Source organism: Stegodyphus dumicola, chromosome 9 (genome assembly GCF_044657685.1).
Source record: "Stegodyphus dumicola isolate Sdum_Otavi_A_Nest chromosome 9, ASM4465768v1".
In the NCBI taxonomy this organism is placed as follows: Eukaryota; Metazoa; Arthropoda; class Arachnida; order Araneae; family Eresidae; genus Stegodyphus; species Stegodyphus dumicola.
The window spans coordinates 125,572,837-125,592,403 of record NC_140776.1 but is presented as its reverse complement, the minus strand read 5'-3'; the positions used below and the strand labels follow the sequence as shown (position 1 = coordinate 125,592,403).

Here is a 19,567-nt window from a genome sequence, read left to right as displayed (position 1 = left end):
AATGATAATTCTGAAGAAGCCTTGACTCTGGGTCATTCTTTAAATGGAAAACCTGAATACAAAAATTACATGAAATTATAGGAAGCAGCAAGATTTGCTGTATACATTTTGGAAGAGATGGTCTAAAGGATATTCTCGAACTACAGTGAACATTAAGTATACACTATCCACAAATTAGTTCCCAACAGGAAAGGAGACCTGGTACTTGAGACCAGGCAGGAGGACATAAATGATGGCATGTGGAAAAGGGTCCTTGATGAAAGGGTAATTGAAGGCCAGGATGGAAAATGCAGATCATGCGTACTGAGTGTTGATTGCAAAGAAATGATGTATATAAATGCAATGGGACTGTTTACATAGTTGTCTTCTGTGGTTTTTCCCATGCGTAATGTGAAGACGAGCCAGTTCCTGCTAGAAAATCCTCCATGAATACATCCTTCTCTTAGGCAGATAGTTCTGGTGCATTTTCCCACGTTGAAATACAACGGGGAAGTGGTTAGTGATTCTAACTGCCATGCCAAAGGGCACAGTTTCGAATCTCAGAGAAGGCATGGATGTAATTTTTTCATTACATTCACCCTTCATGGAAAGGGACAGAGGTCCACCTATTAGGTGCTTCCGTAATAAAAAGACCACTGCTTCTGACTAGTAGTAGCCAATGCCTATAGATGGCTAGAACCCACCACTAGAGGGGGTAATAAAATCAAACTTAGCCTAACAGATGGATATTTTAATAAAATTTATTTGTCATATTCTAAATTTCAATTAAAATCATTAAATTTATAAATTTTTATGACTTTGTTTTAAAATCTATAGTTAAAATAGTAATCAAAGAATAAAATAATGCATCTTTATTACTCTTGGTGGTAAAGATAACAATTACATTTGAGTATATATTTAGTATTAGTTGTAACTTTTAGCTTGGATTTCATAAGCATTAAATTAATTTTATATACTTCATACTACCATTACTTTTCATTTTATAATTTCTCACTTCTTCAACTCTGGATAATTTACCTAGGTATAATACATAATTATTCCTTAATATATTTTAAATTTTCACTAACATGCTGATGAGGATCATAAACTGACCTTTATTAATTCTAAATTCTTTTTAGCTGTAGCTTGTTCCTTCTCAAGTCTAGTACTAAGCTGATGGCAAATCTACCAAAAAAAAAAAAAAAAAAAAAAAGTCAACCGTTAGTTTTTAGCAGTTTAGTGATTTTTCTAGATAATGATATATAAAAGAAACAGAAGTACCTTTTTTATAGTAACAGAAAACACATAACAAAGCAAAGCATATATGATATTACTTGTAATTAAATCAAGAATATGAAAATAAATAATTTTCCATAAGTTTATATATATATATCACTAATATTGCTGTCAAGAAGATAATAGAATGAATACTAGAATTAATACACTTGAGTACTAATACTATAATTCGAACTTTTGATAGCAAAATTTCCCTTTTCTGGCTAAGAAACAACTTGGAACAAAGTTATGAAGACCCAATGAAGACACCTTCCCCCTCTTTTTAATAATGCAGAATTTACAAAATATTTCAAGATACTGACTGTATTTTCTCAGATTCTTTGTTATTCTTCTGAATGGTACTAACATATTGTCAAATGAAATTGCAGATAAGATTTTTTAATGCCATTCCCTAGCAAAACAATCAGTTGATCCTAGATCAACATATAAATTGCACAAGGTAACCAAACATGTTCTTGCCGTTTTGGACAGTCAGAAAGAAAAAGTCATAAAACAAATAATAATCACTGCTAAACCTCAAAGTAATCACCACCGGCATCCAGTGCCTTTTGCCAACAAGTGGCTAGCTGTATGATGCCATCGCGGTTAAACTCAAGAGTCTTGGATGCAAAGAAGTCTGTGATGGCCTTTTTGAGGTCTGGCTGGTTGTTGAAAGATTTCCCATGAAGATGGTTGTCCAGGGAATGGAAAAGGTCACCTGTTGTTGGGAGATCTAGGGAGTATGGTGGATAGGGTAGTGTCTTTCAGTGCAGTCCTTGACCAGGATGGTTATTCTACGCTACGAGAGTTGACAGCATGTTGTGGGCCGCCAGATGTCGCTGCTAGTGAAAAACAGGTCTGCCCAACATCCTATATTCTCTGAGTACTGAAGTTGTAGAAAGCGCGCAAAAAAGTGTTGCCGCGTCATCAATCAGGTGTGCAGTTGGCATACTAAATAGACAATGGCTTTGTATATGTTTTCGCCGCTGATTTTTTTTCATATTTAAACGAAGAATACGGTCGCAGATCTCTGAATCGGTGGCAAATTTATAAAAAATATGTTGATGCTTTTGCTCTGCCGGAAGATGTTTTCATTGCGTATTTCAGATTTCCAAAATTTATAGTTATTTTAATTTGCAATGAACTGATAGAGTATTTGGAGCCACATTCAGAAAACAAGAACGCAGTTTCTACTGAAAGAAAGGTTATTTGTACTATTCCTGAAATTATAGATATAAATTGTAATTATATGCTTTAAAAATGTAGAAGATAATAAGTTTATTAAGCACATATAGACATCCGATAAGCTTCTACTCAATTATGTACAGCAAGAATCACATTTATTTTAAAATCTAATAGTTGAATACCTTACGAACAATACTGTACACAGAAAGGAATGTCATTCATTATTACGCGAAATTCACACTACTGTAAAATAAAAATTCAAAAAACTATTATAAAACTATAAAATAGCTTTATAATATTTTTCAGTAGCAGTACTACTACTAGTGTGATACTTTTAAAAATAAGTTTTAGCTCAGAAGGGCTATTAACTTCGTTTTGCCATTTTGTAATGTTTCACTTTTCAAATCGTTGCCACTAAATATCATCGCACTGTATTATATTTAAAGAAATTAAATAATGAGTAATCTGCATAAATGCATGAATGTTTCTCGCACTGTGATAAAACAACGGTACCTAGAGCCATGAAATTTTGAATAACGTAATCCTCCCTGCTAATGTAGGCATCTTGGAGGCCAAAATTTGGAACTGGGAATTTGTTTTATTACCTATTTCGTATTTTGTAAAGCATTTATGAGTGTTTGATTAAGAAACTGAATGATTTCAAAGCGAGAAATGGCAACATTGTACGGAAAAAAAAAAGGAGGAAAAAAACATTTTCATCTCTAGCGCGCGAAACTATGTATCGGAAATTCTAAAGATATGCTCTTTTTAAATTATATGATTTTGCTATTGAATTGAATTTTATGGTTTAAATGCGAAGAACATGATATTTAATAAATAAAGGTAACACGCAAAAAATTAAAAAAACCAGCCTTTTGGGAATAATATAAAATCTGAAAGCTTTCATTTTTTTTTTTTGTGTGTGTGTGTGTGTGTGTGTGTGTGTGTGTGTTATTTTATTACGCTTTAAAATTGGTTTCTAAGGGAGGACTTTCTGAGAGAAACTGGTTTGTATACACATTACATATGGGGAAAGCCACGAAAACGCAATGCGGGCAGCTCGTTCGTGGGATTTGAACCTCGGACCAAACTACCTGCATTCAGTGACTCTACCGCTCGGCCACTGGTTGGTTTATTAGCAGAATTATACTGTATTATTATTGTATTATGCTATAAAGTAACAATGCTATAAGACTGAGACATACCTTTAGAATTTCCGATACATAGTTTCGCGCGCTAAAGACGAAAATGTTTTTTTTTCCTCTTTTTTGTTCATGGAATAGTACTTCTGTAATCCATTAGTATTAAAAAATCATTGTTTCTTTGCAAACTTAAAAAAAAAAAAGATACTGTTCATAGCAGAGTTCTCATTTTTATATTGTAAAAGAGATATTGATTATTATTAGTTTTCTATTTAATGTGTCGAAACGCTGGTTTGACAAGGACTTCAACCGCAGAAAAATATTTAAAGAAACAGTGCTAATCTGGAAAAAAATCACCTCCAGTATATTTAAAAAACACTGACAAATATATAAAATAATCTGAATTAATATAAAAGATTTTCTTACATGAAATTATCTAAGTGCATTTAGTTACAATATTATTAACGCGAATATCGTTTTGTGTAAAGGTAAAGAAAATATTTTTTTGCGCTAAATTAATTAATGGATTAATTATTTTGAGGAAAAAAAAAAAAAAAAAGCACGAAAATCCGGGTTTAAATTATCGCGAAAAGTCAAAGAAACGTTTTGTCAAAGAACGATTTATCTTAAACCGTGTTCCTCAATTTCCTATATATGTCGTACATTGATCATTTTTATTTTGGTACTTGCATTTTGAAAATAATATTACTATCTTTTAATTATTTTCACAGAATAAAATCTTTTGAGAAGGAAGAATATTTTAAATAAGCAGTTTATATATATATATATGAAATTAAAATAAAAGCAATGTAATATTAAAAAATAGTATTAGTAATTGTGTGACAAAAATTACAATACGAATTAATCACACATACAGGATAAATTAGTATAATTTTGGTATATATTTTATATTGAAAAAATATTTTCCTTCATGTTAACTATAAAATAAATTATTTAAAATAAAACATTTTGATGCGTGTGTTATAGCTGAATGCAGCAGCAATCGGCCGTACTGTAATAGCGAATAATTTTAGTCCTTTTCCTGAAAGAAATAATTTTCATAGAAAAAGAAAATAAAAAAAAAAAGGAAGAAGGATAAGGATATTTTCTTTCTAATTTCTTACTTAAAGAAATATTTTTCTAATATTAACTGTAAAATAAAATGCGTGAAAACAGCTTAATGTAAGCATATAAAAAAAAAGAACTTAGTTTGCAATTAGATTGTAGTGGAAGTTAAACATATTATAAATTTAAATGAATAAAATTGTTTATTTCTAAAAAGATTTGAAGTAAGCTTAATTCATTTACTCTTATCTATTTACCGTTGCTTTCATGGTATCCCATATCACTCTATATTTCTTAGTCCTAAATTCCTGCGTTAACTTTCCCCTTAAAAAACGGATAACATAGCAGCATATTCTGCTGTGTGTTGGTCATAATACTGTTTTGTGCCATTTTTTTCAAACTACAAATGCAGCGTGTGAGTTAGTGAAATAATGGGAGAATATTCCTAGAAGTTCAGCCAGCGCGCGCTATAAATTTCATCACTCGTCTGTACTGCGATTGGTCTAAACCTCCTTGATGCCTTGTCCCCTTTCAGTACAGTCAAATGGACCCACCCGCCCACCAACTGATGACCACAGAATGGCTTTCTCCGATAAGTTGTGATGGGTGGTCTATACTGGTTTTTTTGAGTCAATATTGTTCGCTCAAGTTGTAGACAGACCCAGTGATCATAGAATAGGCGTCCTGGGTGGTGTCCTTGGCCTCCTGAGTCACATGCGACCTCAAATTGTCATGGAGGAGGAGTACACCCTTATAATTGACCTATGCTTATTCTTTATCAGTGCCCGATGCACCAACTCAACTGCTATGAGTACAAGCCTGTCGCGATGGTTTGGCCCACTGGCAGGAGCTCATTAGTGCACTACTTGGCGACTAGTCCACCAGGTACAGAGCATGATCTTGCGTGGGAGAAGAGAAGGTCTCGCAGTGTGAGGCACAGGGTCCCGTTGTGACAACCAATTTCTGTAATGCCTGAGTGTTTCATACTGAACCCACTTTTCTTCACTGGTGAGTACTTAATCAAATATGGATGCATTGTGGTGCCGAGTAAACAATGACAAACAGGCAGCGAAACACTGTTGCTTGTTTACATCGCACAGTGAGTGGGGGTACCGACTCACTCGGCATTCCTATATGGTGAAAATGGAGTCTGATCATTTCCTCAGATCCCTGTAAGCAAGCTCACAACGTTTGGCTACTGTCACTCTCTATGGCTGCTCTCAAGGCCTCATTGTCCAGCGCTCGTGGCCGACTACTGTGTGGTCCATCACTAAGAGATATATCCCCTGACCTGAACTTCTGGAACCATTGCCTAGTGGTTCGTTTGTTAGCGACATAATCCCCGAAGGGCTGGCAAATTCAGTGACTTGATTCTGCTGCTAACAGGCCCAGTTAAAAATCAAGCAGCAAAGAACTCCAAACGAGCACCTTTGATGTGTGCATTTCAATCAGTCACTGTGTAAGTTATGTTTGAAGTACTGATGCAACACACTTTTATACTCTTGGTGAACGTCCAGACTCACATCATCATCAGTTTTGGCAACTATTTTTTATCAGAAATGGCAAGAACATTTTTGGTTACCTTGTACTTCCAAGAAAAGCTGCATTTAGTTTCTTTTATGAAGGATATTTAGGAAAAATTCCAAAGTATAATGAGAAATTAATAGACAAAATAAAGAGACAAAGTGGTACCAGAAGTTTTTATGAAGTTAAACAAGTAGTTTTTAAATCAAATGGATTTAGGAGTTAATGCTGCCCTAACATGTCAGAAATTTAACCCTTAAATTACCAGCAGTCAGGATGATCATTCAAACAAATACCCAACATATAAGCAGCTACCCAAAACTACCATATTCTTTGTCCATTCTTATCCTCAAAAAAATTCAAATTTTTATCGAATAACTGTTTGCAATTTCCCCAAGAATGCTGCATTTGCTGATCGGTCTACCAAATGACATAATCCTTATGCAATTATTTTTCCGCATTTTACCTAGCCAATCTTTAGCAAATAGGATATTTTTTACTGTGAGATATTATTATAGTTAACAGATAGCCGAAACAATAGAAAAGCACTCATAATAGTCGATGTAAAGATTTTAACCTGTTATGCCAATTGCCCCGTCTTAGAGAAAGGAAAAAAAAAAAAAAAAACTTTAAAAGTAAGCCAGGCTATTTGGTGTTCACAGTAAATTCAACCTTCAAAGAACTAAAATGCAATGACAGTAAAAGAGCAAATAATACTTCACAGTACATACTAAATATCTGAATGAAATTAAATAAGGAAAAGTTTTCACTCTAATTAGAAAATGCATGATACGGACAATGCAGATCTGGTAAATATAAGAAATCATTGTTATTGCTTATCAATTTCACGATAATAAATTAGCCATTTGAGTGCCAAGGAGCAATTCTGAGCTTCTTCTGTGTCGCTCAAAAAGTGCCAGCGCTCTAGGCTGTGAAGCTGATAACCGGGACATGCTCAGAGTTATGTTCAGAATAAAATCAACTACGCTTATGCTCAGAAAGATGTCAGAACAACACTGAATTGAATGCAAATTTACCGTAGAGCAGAAAACAGCCAATAGCGCTTCTTGGCATTTTTAATCTGAGAATAAGACAAGCGAAAAAACGCTCCTTGGCACTTTTGGACGGGAAAACAGCAAAGACACATGGCACTCAAATGATTAAGCTACATAGGCAGTTTCCTGAGATATCTAGCTAAATGAGATACCAAATATGTCAAAAAATTTATTTTCATAAACTGTTTTTCTGGCACTGATAAATTAAGGGATTCAAGAAAATTCTACATGAGGTGTAAAACTATGTTTGTCTGCCACTATCATACACATTTGATTAAGTAATTATAACAAAGTACATAAATTACAACATGTATTTCATCAATTTACATGACAATTATTAAGAGAATTACAAATGCAATTGACACATAATGAATAACTACAAGTTGTTTTTCAAAAATGAAGTTAAATAACTTATTCATTAATTTAATGGCATATATTTAATATTTGAAAAAGCTGTCTCTTACACGACTTGCTTCATTATCTAATTAATTGCACATGCTTCCATACCTAATCTTTAAAGTCTTGTATAATTTAATGACAGTACTTATGTTAGATGTGTTTAATTTTTTTCAACTACAATATATTACCTGCTTATAACCAGAAATAATTTTTGCATTCCTAGTACTTTCGACTTCTGCCCTGTGCAGTTCTCGACGGCACATTTCTTTCAGCTAAATTTGACAAAAATTAATACTTAAATATTAAAAAAATAATCATTTTCACATGAATTAAAAGTTAAAAAATAGAATTAAAATTAAAAAATTCTTCCAGAAAGTACAGTACAAAATATGTACACTTCTAAAAAAAAATGGGACGGTACTATATCTCCCGTTCTACTGGGTGGATTGACAAAATTCAAATTGCGTTCTTCCTGTCTCGAAAGCGCGACTTAGGATATATATTTGATTTATATATAGCACTATTCTAACATAGGTATTTTGAAACAAAATCGGACGTCTTCTGAAATAACATACCAATTTTTTTACATATTTCGATTCTACAACTCAAATTACGCCTAAATATGAAATTTTGTAAAATTTCGAGCAAAATTTACGGAGAAATTCACAAATTTATGTTGGCACTGTTTTTCAGTTTGCGCCAAGAATAGTTCACTTGGCGAACTTCTTAATATATGGCAACCTAGTTTCCTTTCCCGTGAGAGGGAAAAAAGTCACCATCGTTCCTTTTTTCCACATAATATTCTTTATATTATATTTTTAATTATAACTTATAATTTTAATTTTTTTCTTTTTCGAATTTCATTTTAATTGTTTAAGTTGCATGTTTTTTTTTTTTTTTTTTTTTTTTTTTTCAGAATAACTGTTTTAAAAATTTCTATTTACCTATTCGAACTGCGTAAATAAAGGTGCAGCGTTTATTTTTTTCAAATAGTTTTCTTTTTATATATTTTTTATCATAGTTATTATTTTAGGTAATTTTTAAATTTTTATACTTTTATTTTAATTGTTTGTGTTGTAGTGTCTCTTCAGATTAAAATTTTCTATTTATTCCTTCGAACTGAGCATTTAAAATATATTTATTAATATAAATTTTCCAGAATTTGATTTTATTTATTTGAATTGCGTTTCTTTCGGAAGAATACTTTGTAACCCAAACTATGATGCGTTTGAAAACTGCATATATTAAAAGAGAAAATACAGTAAAGCACAGTTAACACGCCTTTCAATGTTCCGTTCAGAAAAAATATATATAAATAAGAGAGATGTATAACCGATATTTTAACTTAGGATGACTTGCATACACTGCTTTAAACAGTTTTATCATTGTGCCCATTGCTTTACACAATTTTATCCTACATTTGGTTTCTTACAGTGCCATTTCCCCTGGTGGTGAGGTTTCGAACTTCCTTTTTTCACGGAAAATAAATTCCCATGACCTCCTTTACATGATTACCAAGTTTGATAACATTTGATCTAGTAGTTTTTCTTTTATGACCATTTCAATGTGGAACTTTAATTATAACCACTCTGCATATTATTAAATTTTAATTTGAAGCTATGTGTTATATGTATGCTGATACAACTTTTTGTCTGACTGCCCAACATGTAATGCAAGAGAAGGCTTGTAGAGATCTGTTTTTGACATGCCTCTAAAAGTAGATGTCATACTTCATTTGTCTCTTTAGTGTCAAAAAACTTTCCTTTGAGAGGCAACTTTAAGGATATAATGAAAATACGCTAAGCACAAAAATACATTTTAGGATAAAAAATTAGTTGATTTTTTATGTTTTAAAACTTCTTAAATTCATTTAATAAACATCGTATCCTCGTTGTTAATTGAATCCAGAAAGTCGGGTGTCATTTATATAATTATTCTTACTTGTCCACAGAATCTGCCGACTAATCCAGCTATTAAGTAGCTGTAGATCATTTCTACATAACCATTGAACTTCCATTAATTCAGTCTCTAGAGGGTTGTATGTTTATATCATAATTTGACTTTTATAAAAATGATTATTCTAAATCTTATGTTTCTGTAAAAATATACTGTGCTTTAAAAATATGGATGATAGTATCAGCCGCTCTTTCAGCCACTTCAAAAGCAACAGTTTGTTTAGAAATAAATTATGCAGTTAATGTCATAAAATTCAAATAAACATCAAACGAAAATTCTCAGTTTTAGACAATTTGATTTAAACGAAGTAAAGTAGCAGACGATAAAACGCCAAAGGTAAAAATTTACTCTTACAAAAATTTATTCAAAAAAAAAAAAAAAAAGAGAGAGAGAGAGAGAAATTTAAAAAATAGTTAAAAATTTTAATAATATCATCTATAATTTAAAAAAATAGCTTTTCATATAGTATTAATAAATATTTATAACGCATCGTTGAGGGAAAAAATGCAGGTCATATAATTAATTCTCCATAAAATTTTACTTGAAATTTAAGGTTAAAAATAGCTGTGGCAATTCACTGTAACAAAAATCCATAGACCACATTTGGCGTTATTATCGCTCAAAAAAAAAGATGCCAAATTTCAAAATGTGAAAATATGTAAATTCGTGTATATCTTAGAAAATTTTGAATAAAAAAGTCTAATTTTTTTCAGATATGCTTAAAAATACACCTACTTTAAGATGATGGTAAAAATTTTATAGGTTATAATTCAAAATTTTTTTCGAAAAATTTATAACAATTATTTAAAAACAGAAATTTAAAAAATAAAACACAAAAAATGGGTAAATTTTATTTGGAACGAACCTAAATTTTGAAATGTGAGAGAAAAAATCCAAAAAGTTTAATAAAACAACAGAGATATTAATAAATATTTGCCAAATTCAATTAACATTGAGGAGCTAATATTTTAAAAACTACTCATACGATTTTTACAAAACTTGCTACTCTGGCATAATTTGAATCGTAGAATCGAAATATGGAAAAAAATTGGCATGTTATTTCAGAAAAAGTCCGATTTTGTGTCAAAATACCTATGTTAGAATAGTGCTACATATAAATCTAATATATAAGTCGCGCTTTCGAGACATGAAAAACGCAGTTTGAATTTTGTCAATCGGCCCAGTAGAACGAGAGATATAGCACTGTCCCTTTTTTTTTTTTTTTTTGAGCAGTGTACAAAGAATTTATAACTATAAATATTTCTAATGCAGATTAAAAAATAAATAATTTTTTGCACATTAATAAAACAAAAGGAGAATGCAAAAACAAGTATCGCTTTAACCATCTAAGCAGCTTAGTCTTTTCGGTCTGCTCATGAACAGCTGTGTTTAAATTGCATACATTTATTAGATGTATGCAATTACTAATTTTACTTTTTGTTTTTATAATCTTCCATTCATTATAATGATAGTCAAATCACTAAAAATTATTATTATTATTTTATTTATTTTTAAGATAATGTTATACGAGGTGCTATCAAAAAGTTTCAAAACTAGTTTTGCAACCCTAAACATGTAACAACACAAAGGTTCACATACAATCACACAGGGCACCAATCTTCATATGTCAATGTGTCAAAAGCCACTGCATTGTGCGCATTGCTAGCTATGCAGCTCATGCTATTGTGACCATGTACGTTACCACTTTTGTGTTTCCAAATGAACAGCAAGCTTGAACAAAGAGAGAATATGAAATTTAATCAAAAACTCAGCAAATCTGCCTCTAAGACACTGAACATGTTGCAGCAAGTTTGCAATGCTGCCATCAGTCGTGCAGGTTATTTGGAGTAGCACACTCATTTCAAGAGCAGAAGAACATCACTGGAAGATGACATAACATCAAGAGAACCTTCTATGAGCCCAATCCCAGAAAACGTTGAAAACATGTGGCAGCACATGAGGGTCACTGAAGAACAATTCACAGCACTGCTTCTATTGTCAGAGTGTCACATGAAACATTCCAGTCAATCCTGATATGTAATTTAAGCATGAACCATATGGCTGCCAAATTCATCCCCAGGCTGCTGATTCAGAAGCAATGGAACACTGCACCGATGTCTGCGACTGTTCTCTTTTCAACATGAGTTTCATGCAAGACACAGCATGATCTCAATTTCACACATGCCATACTCATCAGATTTGGCTCTTGAAGATTTCGCCATCTTCCCATGGTAAAAAATAAATGGTCACCACTGCACAGATCCAACACAAATCACAAAGGGTAGTTGCCATGCTTTGACAGTAAGCTTCCAGGATGCATTCCAGATGTGAGGGAAATACTAGAAATGCTGCATTACTATGTAAAGGAGCTACTTTGAAAGTGACAGTGGGTACACATAATATATGATAAATAAAGTAGTTTCTTGTCAACAGAACTAATCTCAAAACTTTTTTATACTCCTCATATATACAAAGGCACAACATGTATATGACTTGACAAAACATTATGAGCTCAACTACTCAAAGGTTCACAGAGTTACTTAAATGAAAATTACAATAATAAATAACATACTTGCGCTACTTCTAATGAAAGTCTCTTTTTTTCTTCTTCTAAATCTGAAACTGTAATTGTAGCTGCCTGCAGCTCTTTAGAAAGAGATTCTACCTTTTCATCAGACTACAAAAGATACAAAATAATAAATAAATATTTTACTAAAGTTACCTTTTAATCCAGAAATATTAAAATTTTTAATAAAATCTGAGACCACACCTTGTGAAAAGCCCAAGATTATTAGATTAGAAAAAGAAATGCAAAAGTGCAAGAATATTTTTTTGCCTAGCAACAAAAACACCTCATAAAGTAAGTCACCAGTTTTGCTACAAAAGAAAAAAGTTTTAATTTAAAAAAAGTGCATTTATGCAGCTGAAAATACCTTAATGATTAGAACTGGATGACTTTCTCTGGAAAACATTATCCTGCTCAGAATGAGGTTGAATTTTGGACGCCTCTCTCTAACCCACTGGGATTTCTAGTTTAGAGCAGAATTTTGCAAATACTATATAGCAGAACTTGAATTAATTTCATTTTCTAGTAGAAGTTATTCATATAAAATTATAGTTTCTGACAATCAAAAGAGAATTTCAATGAACATTACTCCACAAAGCAAAATTTCAGACACTTAAAAAGAAGTTTGAAGACAACATCATGCATTATAAAATAAATTGCATCTTACATATGAAAACCTTTCAAGGTAATGAATATTTTTATTTACATTATTAATTCCGATTCATTAAGCAATGAAAATTTGTAATAGATTTGTAATTATATTTCACACAAAGTCTTTAAATTTGGAATACCGTATTTGACAGCATATAAGATGCACTTTTTTCCCTAAATTTGGTCTCAAAAACGTTATCTGCGTCTTATACGTGAAGGACACAGGTTAACTTTCAATACTGAATGCTATTTTTAGCTCGGATAAAGGTTCAGACACACATTTTTCTACATCTTCCATAATTATTTTTGCGCATGCGTGAAATATCTGTTGCCAAAAAGTGCCAAAGCTCGAAGCTGATGTCGAAGTTCGAACAGGTTCGATGGTCACATTACGTCTATGGAGCCTTTCATTCTTTACATAGACCTTTCTTTGACTCAGCTGACACATGTGTCGGTATGTGCTACTCTGTATAAATGTGTCGGTATCGGTGCTTAAAACTATTTGTTAAAAAAAAAAAAAAAAAAAAAAAAAAAACCTTGGAAAATATGACTACAGGAAACAAGAGATTAAGATATACAATTCAGTATAAACTAGGGGTATTAAACAATGCCAAAGTGCATGGAAACAGAGCAGCAGCAAGGCATTTCGGTCCACCACCCACTGAAAAAATGATACGTACTTGGCGACTGCAGGAAAATCAACTGAAGACTGCTAAAAAACAAAAACGTAACCTTTGATGCCCAGCTCCATCTTGGCCTGAACTTGAAAATGGCGTAAAAATGTGGTTGATAGATAAGAGAAAATCTGGGATAAGTGTTTCAACCAAAATAATAATCAATAAGGCGAAAGGATTTGCAGAAAAACATGGGAATCAGAACTTTTCAGGGTCTGAGGGCTGGTGCTACAGGTTCATGAAAAGGCAAGGCTCATCAATGCGCACAAAAACAACTATTGCATAGAAAATGCCAACAGATTATGAAATAAAAATACTAGCATTTCATAGGTTTGTTATAAATGCACGCAAGAAAACTTATTTTTCGCTCGGTCAAATAGGAAATATGCATAAAATTCCACTCACATTTGATGTACCATCCACAATAAGACTGTGAGTATTAAAGGGTCTAAATCAATAACCATAATAACCACAGGTCATGAAAAAACTCGATATACGGTAGTTCTAATATGTTGTGCTGATTCATTATTGAAATTTACGTATCATGTTTAAAATAGCTTGCCGTTTGTTAATTTTCCTTAATAAAAATATGTTTGGTAATTGCATTCAATGATTGTTTATTTGGCTTTTACGAAATGTGAGAACTTAAAAGAAACCACATTTTAAGTTATTGTGGAACTGCGCTTTTGCACGGACTATTGAAACTTTTTTCCCTTGTGTGTTGCCATCTAAATAAGGGTGCGCCTTATAATGCCGTCAAATACGGTACTGTACAATTCTTTAAGAATTAAAATTATTTCTCTCAATTAAATCACATATAGGGAAGAAAGAACACATTTTATTGTTAAAGAAAAAATTTTTTAAAATATTATGTAGATGTTTCATATATTAAAAATGCTGTAATTTGATAAATAAATAATTATGCTGCGATTTGATAAATGGTTATTAGATTTTTTAGTTGAAAGGCAAGTAAATTTTACTGTACCCCAAACTTTTATGAATCCAATGAAAAGTGTTTTTATCAGTTCAATCACAGTGTATTAAATATTCATGAATATTACTTCTTAAATACTCTAACTTTCCTGAATCTATTCTGAGATGGGAATATTTGGAAGGGAAAAAAATTAAATTTCTTTAACACTTTACCTCATCTAGAAAATTAAAGTGCTTTACAAAAAACAGGATAAAAATATTTACCTTAATAATTGGGTCTGGATTTACTAAATTTCTTGCATAATAATCAGCCTTTTTGCATTCACAAGTAATTTTGCAGAATAATTTATTAATACATAGTAAATTATATGCCTTCTAGTATTTGCATAATACAAAAGTAGATTATTGAAACAACAATAATTTCCTTTCATGGTAAATTTAGTTCAGTACGCATTACAGAGAAAACTATATAACAATAATCATAAATTACTTAACTTTACAAAACAATAATAGCAATGTTCATGCATGCTTACTTTGACTAGATCATTGCGTAGCTGCAATTTTATATTAATAAGTTCATGGGTAAGTTCATCATTTTCTCTATCCAGGTGAAGATTACTCTCAAGGAGCCGTTTGTTCTCTCTCTGGTTTAAAGTAGGGAAAAAATGAAAAGAAAATTAAAATTCACAAATTAATAACACTAATAAATAAATAAAAAAGAAAGGTTTCAGATTTTAACAGTCACCCAAAAGGATTTGTTAAGGTTTTTATATGCTCTTGCTGAGCTTGCAGTTTACCAGGCTGCTCTTACACTCACTACTACTAACACATTAATTTTTGTCTTTTTAGTTTTATTATTAAGTGTTGTTTAGAATTCCCAATGCAGTGTTAAGTGTTGCCATACATTTTTATAATATTTTCAATCTTTTCACAGTTCATAATATCAATATTCAGTTTTCTTAGTAAGATAGCTAGAAAATTTTTTCTGTCTTTTTTATTATTAACTTTTCATTTGTTAATTTTATTTATTAAATACCATGTTCTTCACACTTAATGCCACATAAAATTCAAATTGACAGCAAAATCACAAAATATTTAAACCAGCTTGTCTTTATAATTCTTTAGAGAGTTAGAGGTTGGTATACATATGCTAATATACACTATATTATCACTTTAGAAACTAGTCATTCTTGCAGCCAGTCACCTAAAATAATTATCATAAAAAAGAAAAGAGTATATAATGATTTTAATCAGTCCAGCTAGTGTAATTGCATAAAAATATTGAATATTTCTAATTAGATATCTCATGATTTTAATACATATTTATTTAAACTGATCACATTAAAAAGTAGAGAAAAACTGCTTAAAAACTGTCCTAATTGCTTTTAAATCCCTTAATTTATTATTCAATAACTTTCCAGATTACTTTTGAAAGTATCTTAGGCTTTACTGAATGGCAACATGCTGGCCCACAGAAGATAAAAGTAAACACATTACTTTCATAAAGCCAAGTTTCTTAATTAAAATTGAAAGATATCTTACTTTTTTCAGAATTGAATCAGTCTTGCACACTGCAGATAAAAATGTCTTATTTCGATCAGTATTGCCAGTAGTCGCATTTAAATTATTGAATTTGTTAAGAGGAAATTTATTAATGTTTTAAAAAATATGAAATAAATAATAAAACAAGTTCAAAATTCAGGCTTCCACATGTTTAGGTGGAGGATTATGTTATTCAAAATTTGATGGCTCTAGGTACTGTTTTTTTTTTCACAATGAAAGGAACATACCTACGTACATCCTTGTAGATTCCTTATTATTTATTTTCTTTAAAAATAGCACAGGGCAATACCATTTGGTGAAAAGCAACACCCCGTATAGAGTGAACTAACACAAAAATCCCATTTTGAGACTATTAGTTCCTTTGAGTTAAACACAATTTGATCAGTTTTTAATTTTAAGGAGAAACAGCAAAAACAAAAGGCCTTAATTTCATATTTTATTACACTTACTTGAAGGATTTTTATTGGATCTTCTTGTAATTTTTCTTGCTCCTTAAGAGCTGCATATTCACGCTCATACCTTTTCAATTTCTTAACCTTTCAGAGAAATAAATGATGTTATATTTATATCTAATGTTTCATTCACATATGCATTAAGTAGAAAAGGTAAAAATACATTACAAGGGTACTGTAAATATCATTATGAATTGAACTACATCTACCAGAAGATAGCCTAAAAGTCTCACACTTTGAAACAACAATTATTTCACTCTACAAACAAATCTCCATACAGTAGAATGAAAATGTCAAGACTTTGTGAACATAAAATTATGAATATATCAAAGCTATTTCACTACACACTTAAAACATGCCTGATTTCTATAGCAGCTTGAAGCAGAAATGCTTGCAATTTAAATTTTTAATTAATTTAATAACTCTTGTAATTAACTAAAGAAATATTGCATACATTATTTTAAAATTTGTTATGAAAATGCTCTGTACAAAATGTATAGTACAGCTACATTCAAAATGCACGACAGTTTTTTTATAATTCTAAAATTACATAGCACTTCTTAATTTGTAATGTTTTATAATTTAAACCAAGTACCCCACAAATACTAAACTATTTAAATAAAGAATACTAAAACCATGCTTTCCTATTCATATCATAATTATTTTTAGTAAGAATTATTTATATCAAAATGCATTCATCATAAAGTTATTATTACAAATGCAGCAATTAGAGAAACAGGAAATAAAGCTTTAAAATAATTATACAAAACCAGAATCTTATCTCGATACTTGCATATTAGTACAACCACTTTGGCACAGTTTGGTGAGTTTTACAGTGAAACAGAAAGATGATTCATAATTGAAAAAAAAATATTTATTACATACAAACCTATTATTACAGGCATATTTTATATTTTAACCAGGTGTTTATTCCAAAAAAAAAAAAAAAAAAAAAAAAATCAATAAACCTACTTTATGATCTTTTACTTCTTTTGCAGCATTGGAAATTTTGTGGCAATCACTTTAAGATGATATTCAAAGCAACTGCTCCCCTTAGCCTTTCTGCAGCAAAATACTGCAGTCTTGCAGAAGTTCATGTCATGTAGGCAAATCCAACAACCACACATTTTAAAACTGAATTAAAGACAAAACATATCACGATTTGCCTATAAAACCTTTTGATTTGGCTTACAACAGACTGAATGCATATGAATATGGTGGGGCTTTGGTTCTTAAAATTCAAGATCTGTCATGCAAATGGTTGGCAAGGGAGTTATAATGCACTTGGCTGCCAGATTTAGATGCATTTTGATATTTTGTCAATTTCTACTAGGAGGTTGCCATATGTAAATAATCTTATCTTTGCATCTTGTCTTATTGGATAAGTCAAATCTTATTTAATTGAATGTACCACAAAATGCACATTGGATGTACCACAAATAATAGAATTAACAATTAAAACAGTTTCAGGAGAAAGAAAAAAAAAATTGGTTAATTTTATTTTATAGTACTGGCATAAGCTCTTTCTCGCGTATTTCCTACATGTATGTTTATATTTACTTTTGTTTCAGCTTTGTTTCCCATTCTTTGAATACGATGTTTTGATTTGTGCCTTAATATTACAGGATTCATCAATTTTGGGCTTTATAGTAATTTTATTTATTTTATTTTATCTATTTCTTACATGCATATATGTGAAATAATTGAGAAAAAGTAATGAAGTATGCAATAATGCACGATTAATTGCTATTCCAATAGCTATTATGAAAATTATAAATACAGATGGGATGAATCCTAAATTTTCTAGAATCCTTTATATACGAATAATAATACGAGGGAGGGGAAAACTGAGCAACAGTTCAAACAGATTCATATTTTCTCAAAACTTTTTTTTAAAATTAATGTAAACATAAAGGGAATAAATTATTTCAAGAATTACTACAGATAAAAACTAAACATTTAAACTTCTCTCCATAAAATTAAGACTGGAACTCAAGAGCCACCATGAAGTAATAATATTGGTAAACTAAGTCCACTGAAATCACAGCAACTACATACATTTTTTATGAATGCTTCCACTGGATGTCTTTAAGACTAATCCCTCCAAATGTCTGAATTTAAATATTTAATAATAATTAAAGATCTGAAAGATTTGAATGATGAAAAAAAAGCATGAAGATTCAAGCTCTCAAATCTAGTCGAATTCAAATAGCCAATAAACTTCAATAAAAATTCTCAAAAGTAATTAGAAATATACTAATATATCAGATTTTTAGAATGTTTCAAGTCAAAATTACACTAAAATTCATTAAAAAAATCCAAACTTTTAAACAAACTGGTCATATAACTTAAGTATGTATGAAAATTATAAAAGAACTCACTTTAACTTTCTTCGCATTCTGAATCAAGATTTTGGAAGCTTCTTCTGTTCTGTATTTCTTTGGTAAAGACACTCGAAAATGCTTTAAGACACCCTCAAAATCTAAAGCTAATAATTCTTTTTGAGATAGCTGTGAAAGAAGATATTAGAAACTTTTAAAGATATAAAATCTAATTAACTTAAAAAGAAAAGAAAAAAGTACATTAAAAAACTCAAACTGTGAGATACATTCAATATTTACTTTTATTTACACAAGCAAAATATAATAAAATTTTATAGAGGTAAAGTGAAAAGAAAACTCAGGACAAATTGTCTTAACAATTTTACAATCTTGAATATGATAATATTACACGTTAAAAAAGAATTTAACTCCATTGTTTCTATATAAAGCATCTAAAATGATAACAGCTATTGATATCACTTACATAATGTTATTAGATTAGAGAAATACAATTCAATTCTACAACCAAAATTAAATTACACCATTGTTTATTATAAATAATAATTGTTCAATAATCGGTATAAGTTTAAAAACTCAGATTGCAGAAGTAAGGATGTGAAAAAGATGGGAGATTTGAATTAATTTTAAAACTTTGGTTCATATTAATATTTGTAATAATGCAAGTGCTAATGCCTCAACAATGCATAAAGGAAAAAAAAAATTACCATACTGGGTAAAACAGGTAAGAAAAAGTACACTAGCAAAAGAAAATGCACTTCTTAGATATTTTGCACATTTTAACCATAACAAAATCAGAATGGAAAACA

The 19,567-nt window shown here is 30.7% G+C and overlaps 1 protein-coding gene across 6 annotated transcripts in view; it reads right to left on the bottom strand.

Annotated features, from left to right (window-relative positions):
• Positions 1–19,567, bottom strand: part of LOC118185492 (rab GTPase-activating protein 1-like) — a 170,694-nt gene that overhangs the window by 9,407 nt on the left and 141,720 nt on the right. For 5 of the 6 annotated variants that reach the window (XM_085824059.1, XM_085824058.1, XM_085824057.1 and 2 more), the window contains 7 exons: positions 18,801–18,929; positions 16,417–16,503; positions 14,938–15,048; positions 12,514–12,609; positions 12,153–12,257; positions 7,813–7,896; positions 1,093–1,164 (listed from right to left, as the gene is read on the bottom strand). In XM_085824059.1, coding sequence (XP_085680185.1) covers positions 1,093–1,164; positions 7,813–7,896; positions 12,153–12,257; positions 12,514–12,609; positions 14,938–15,048; positions 16,417–16,503; positions 18,801–18,929 — 684 coding nt within the window. The remainder of the gene's footprint in view (positions 1–1,092; positions 1,165–7,812; positions 7,897–12,152; positions 12,258–12,513; positions 12,610–14,937; positions 15,049–16,416; positions 16,504–18,800; positions 18,930–19,567) is intronic. The other variant, XM_085824060.1, reaches the window with a different exon arrangement.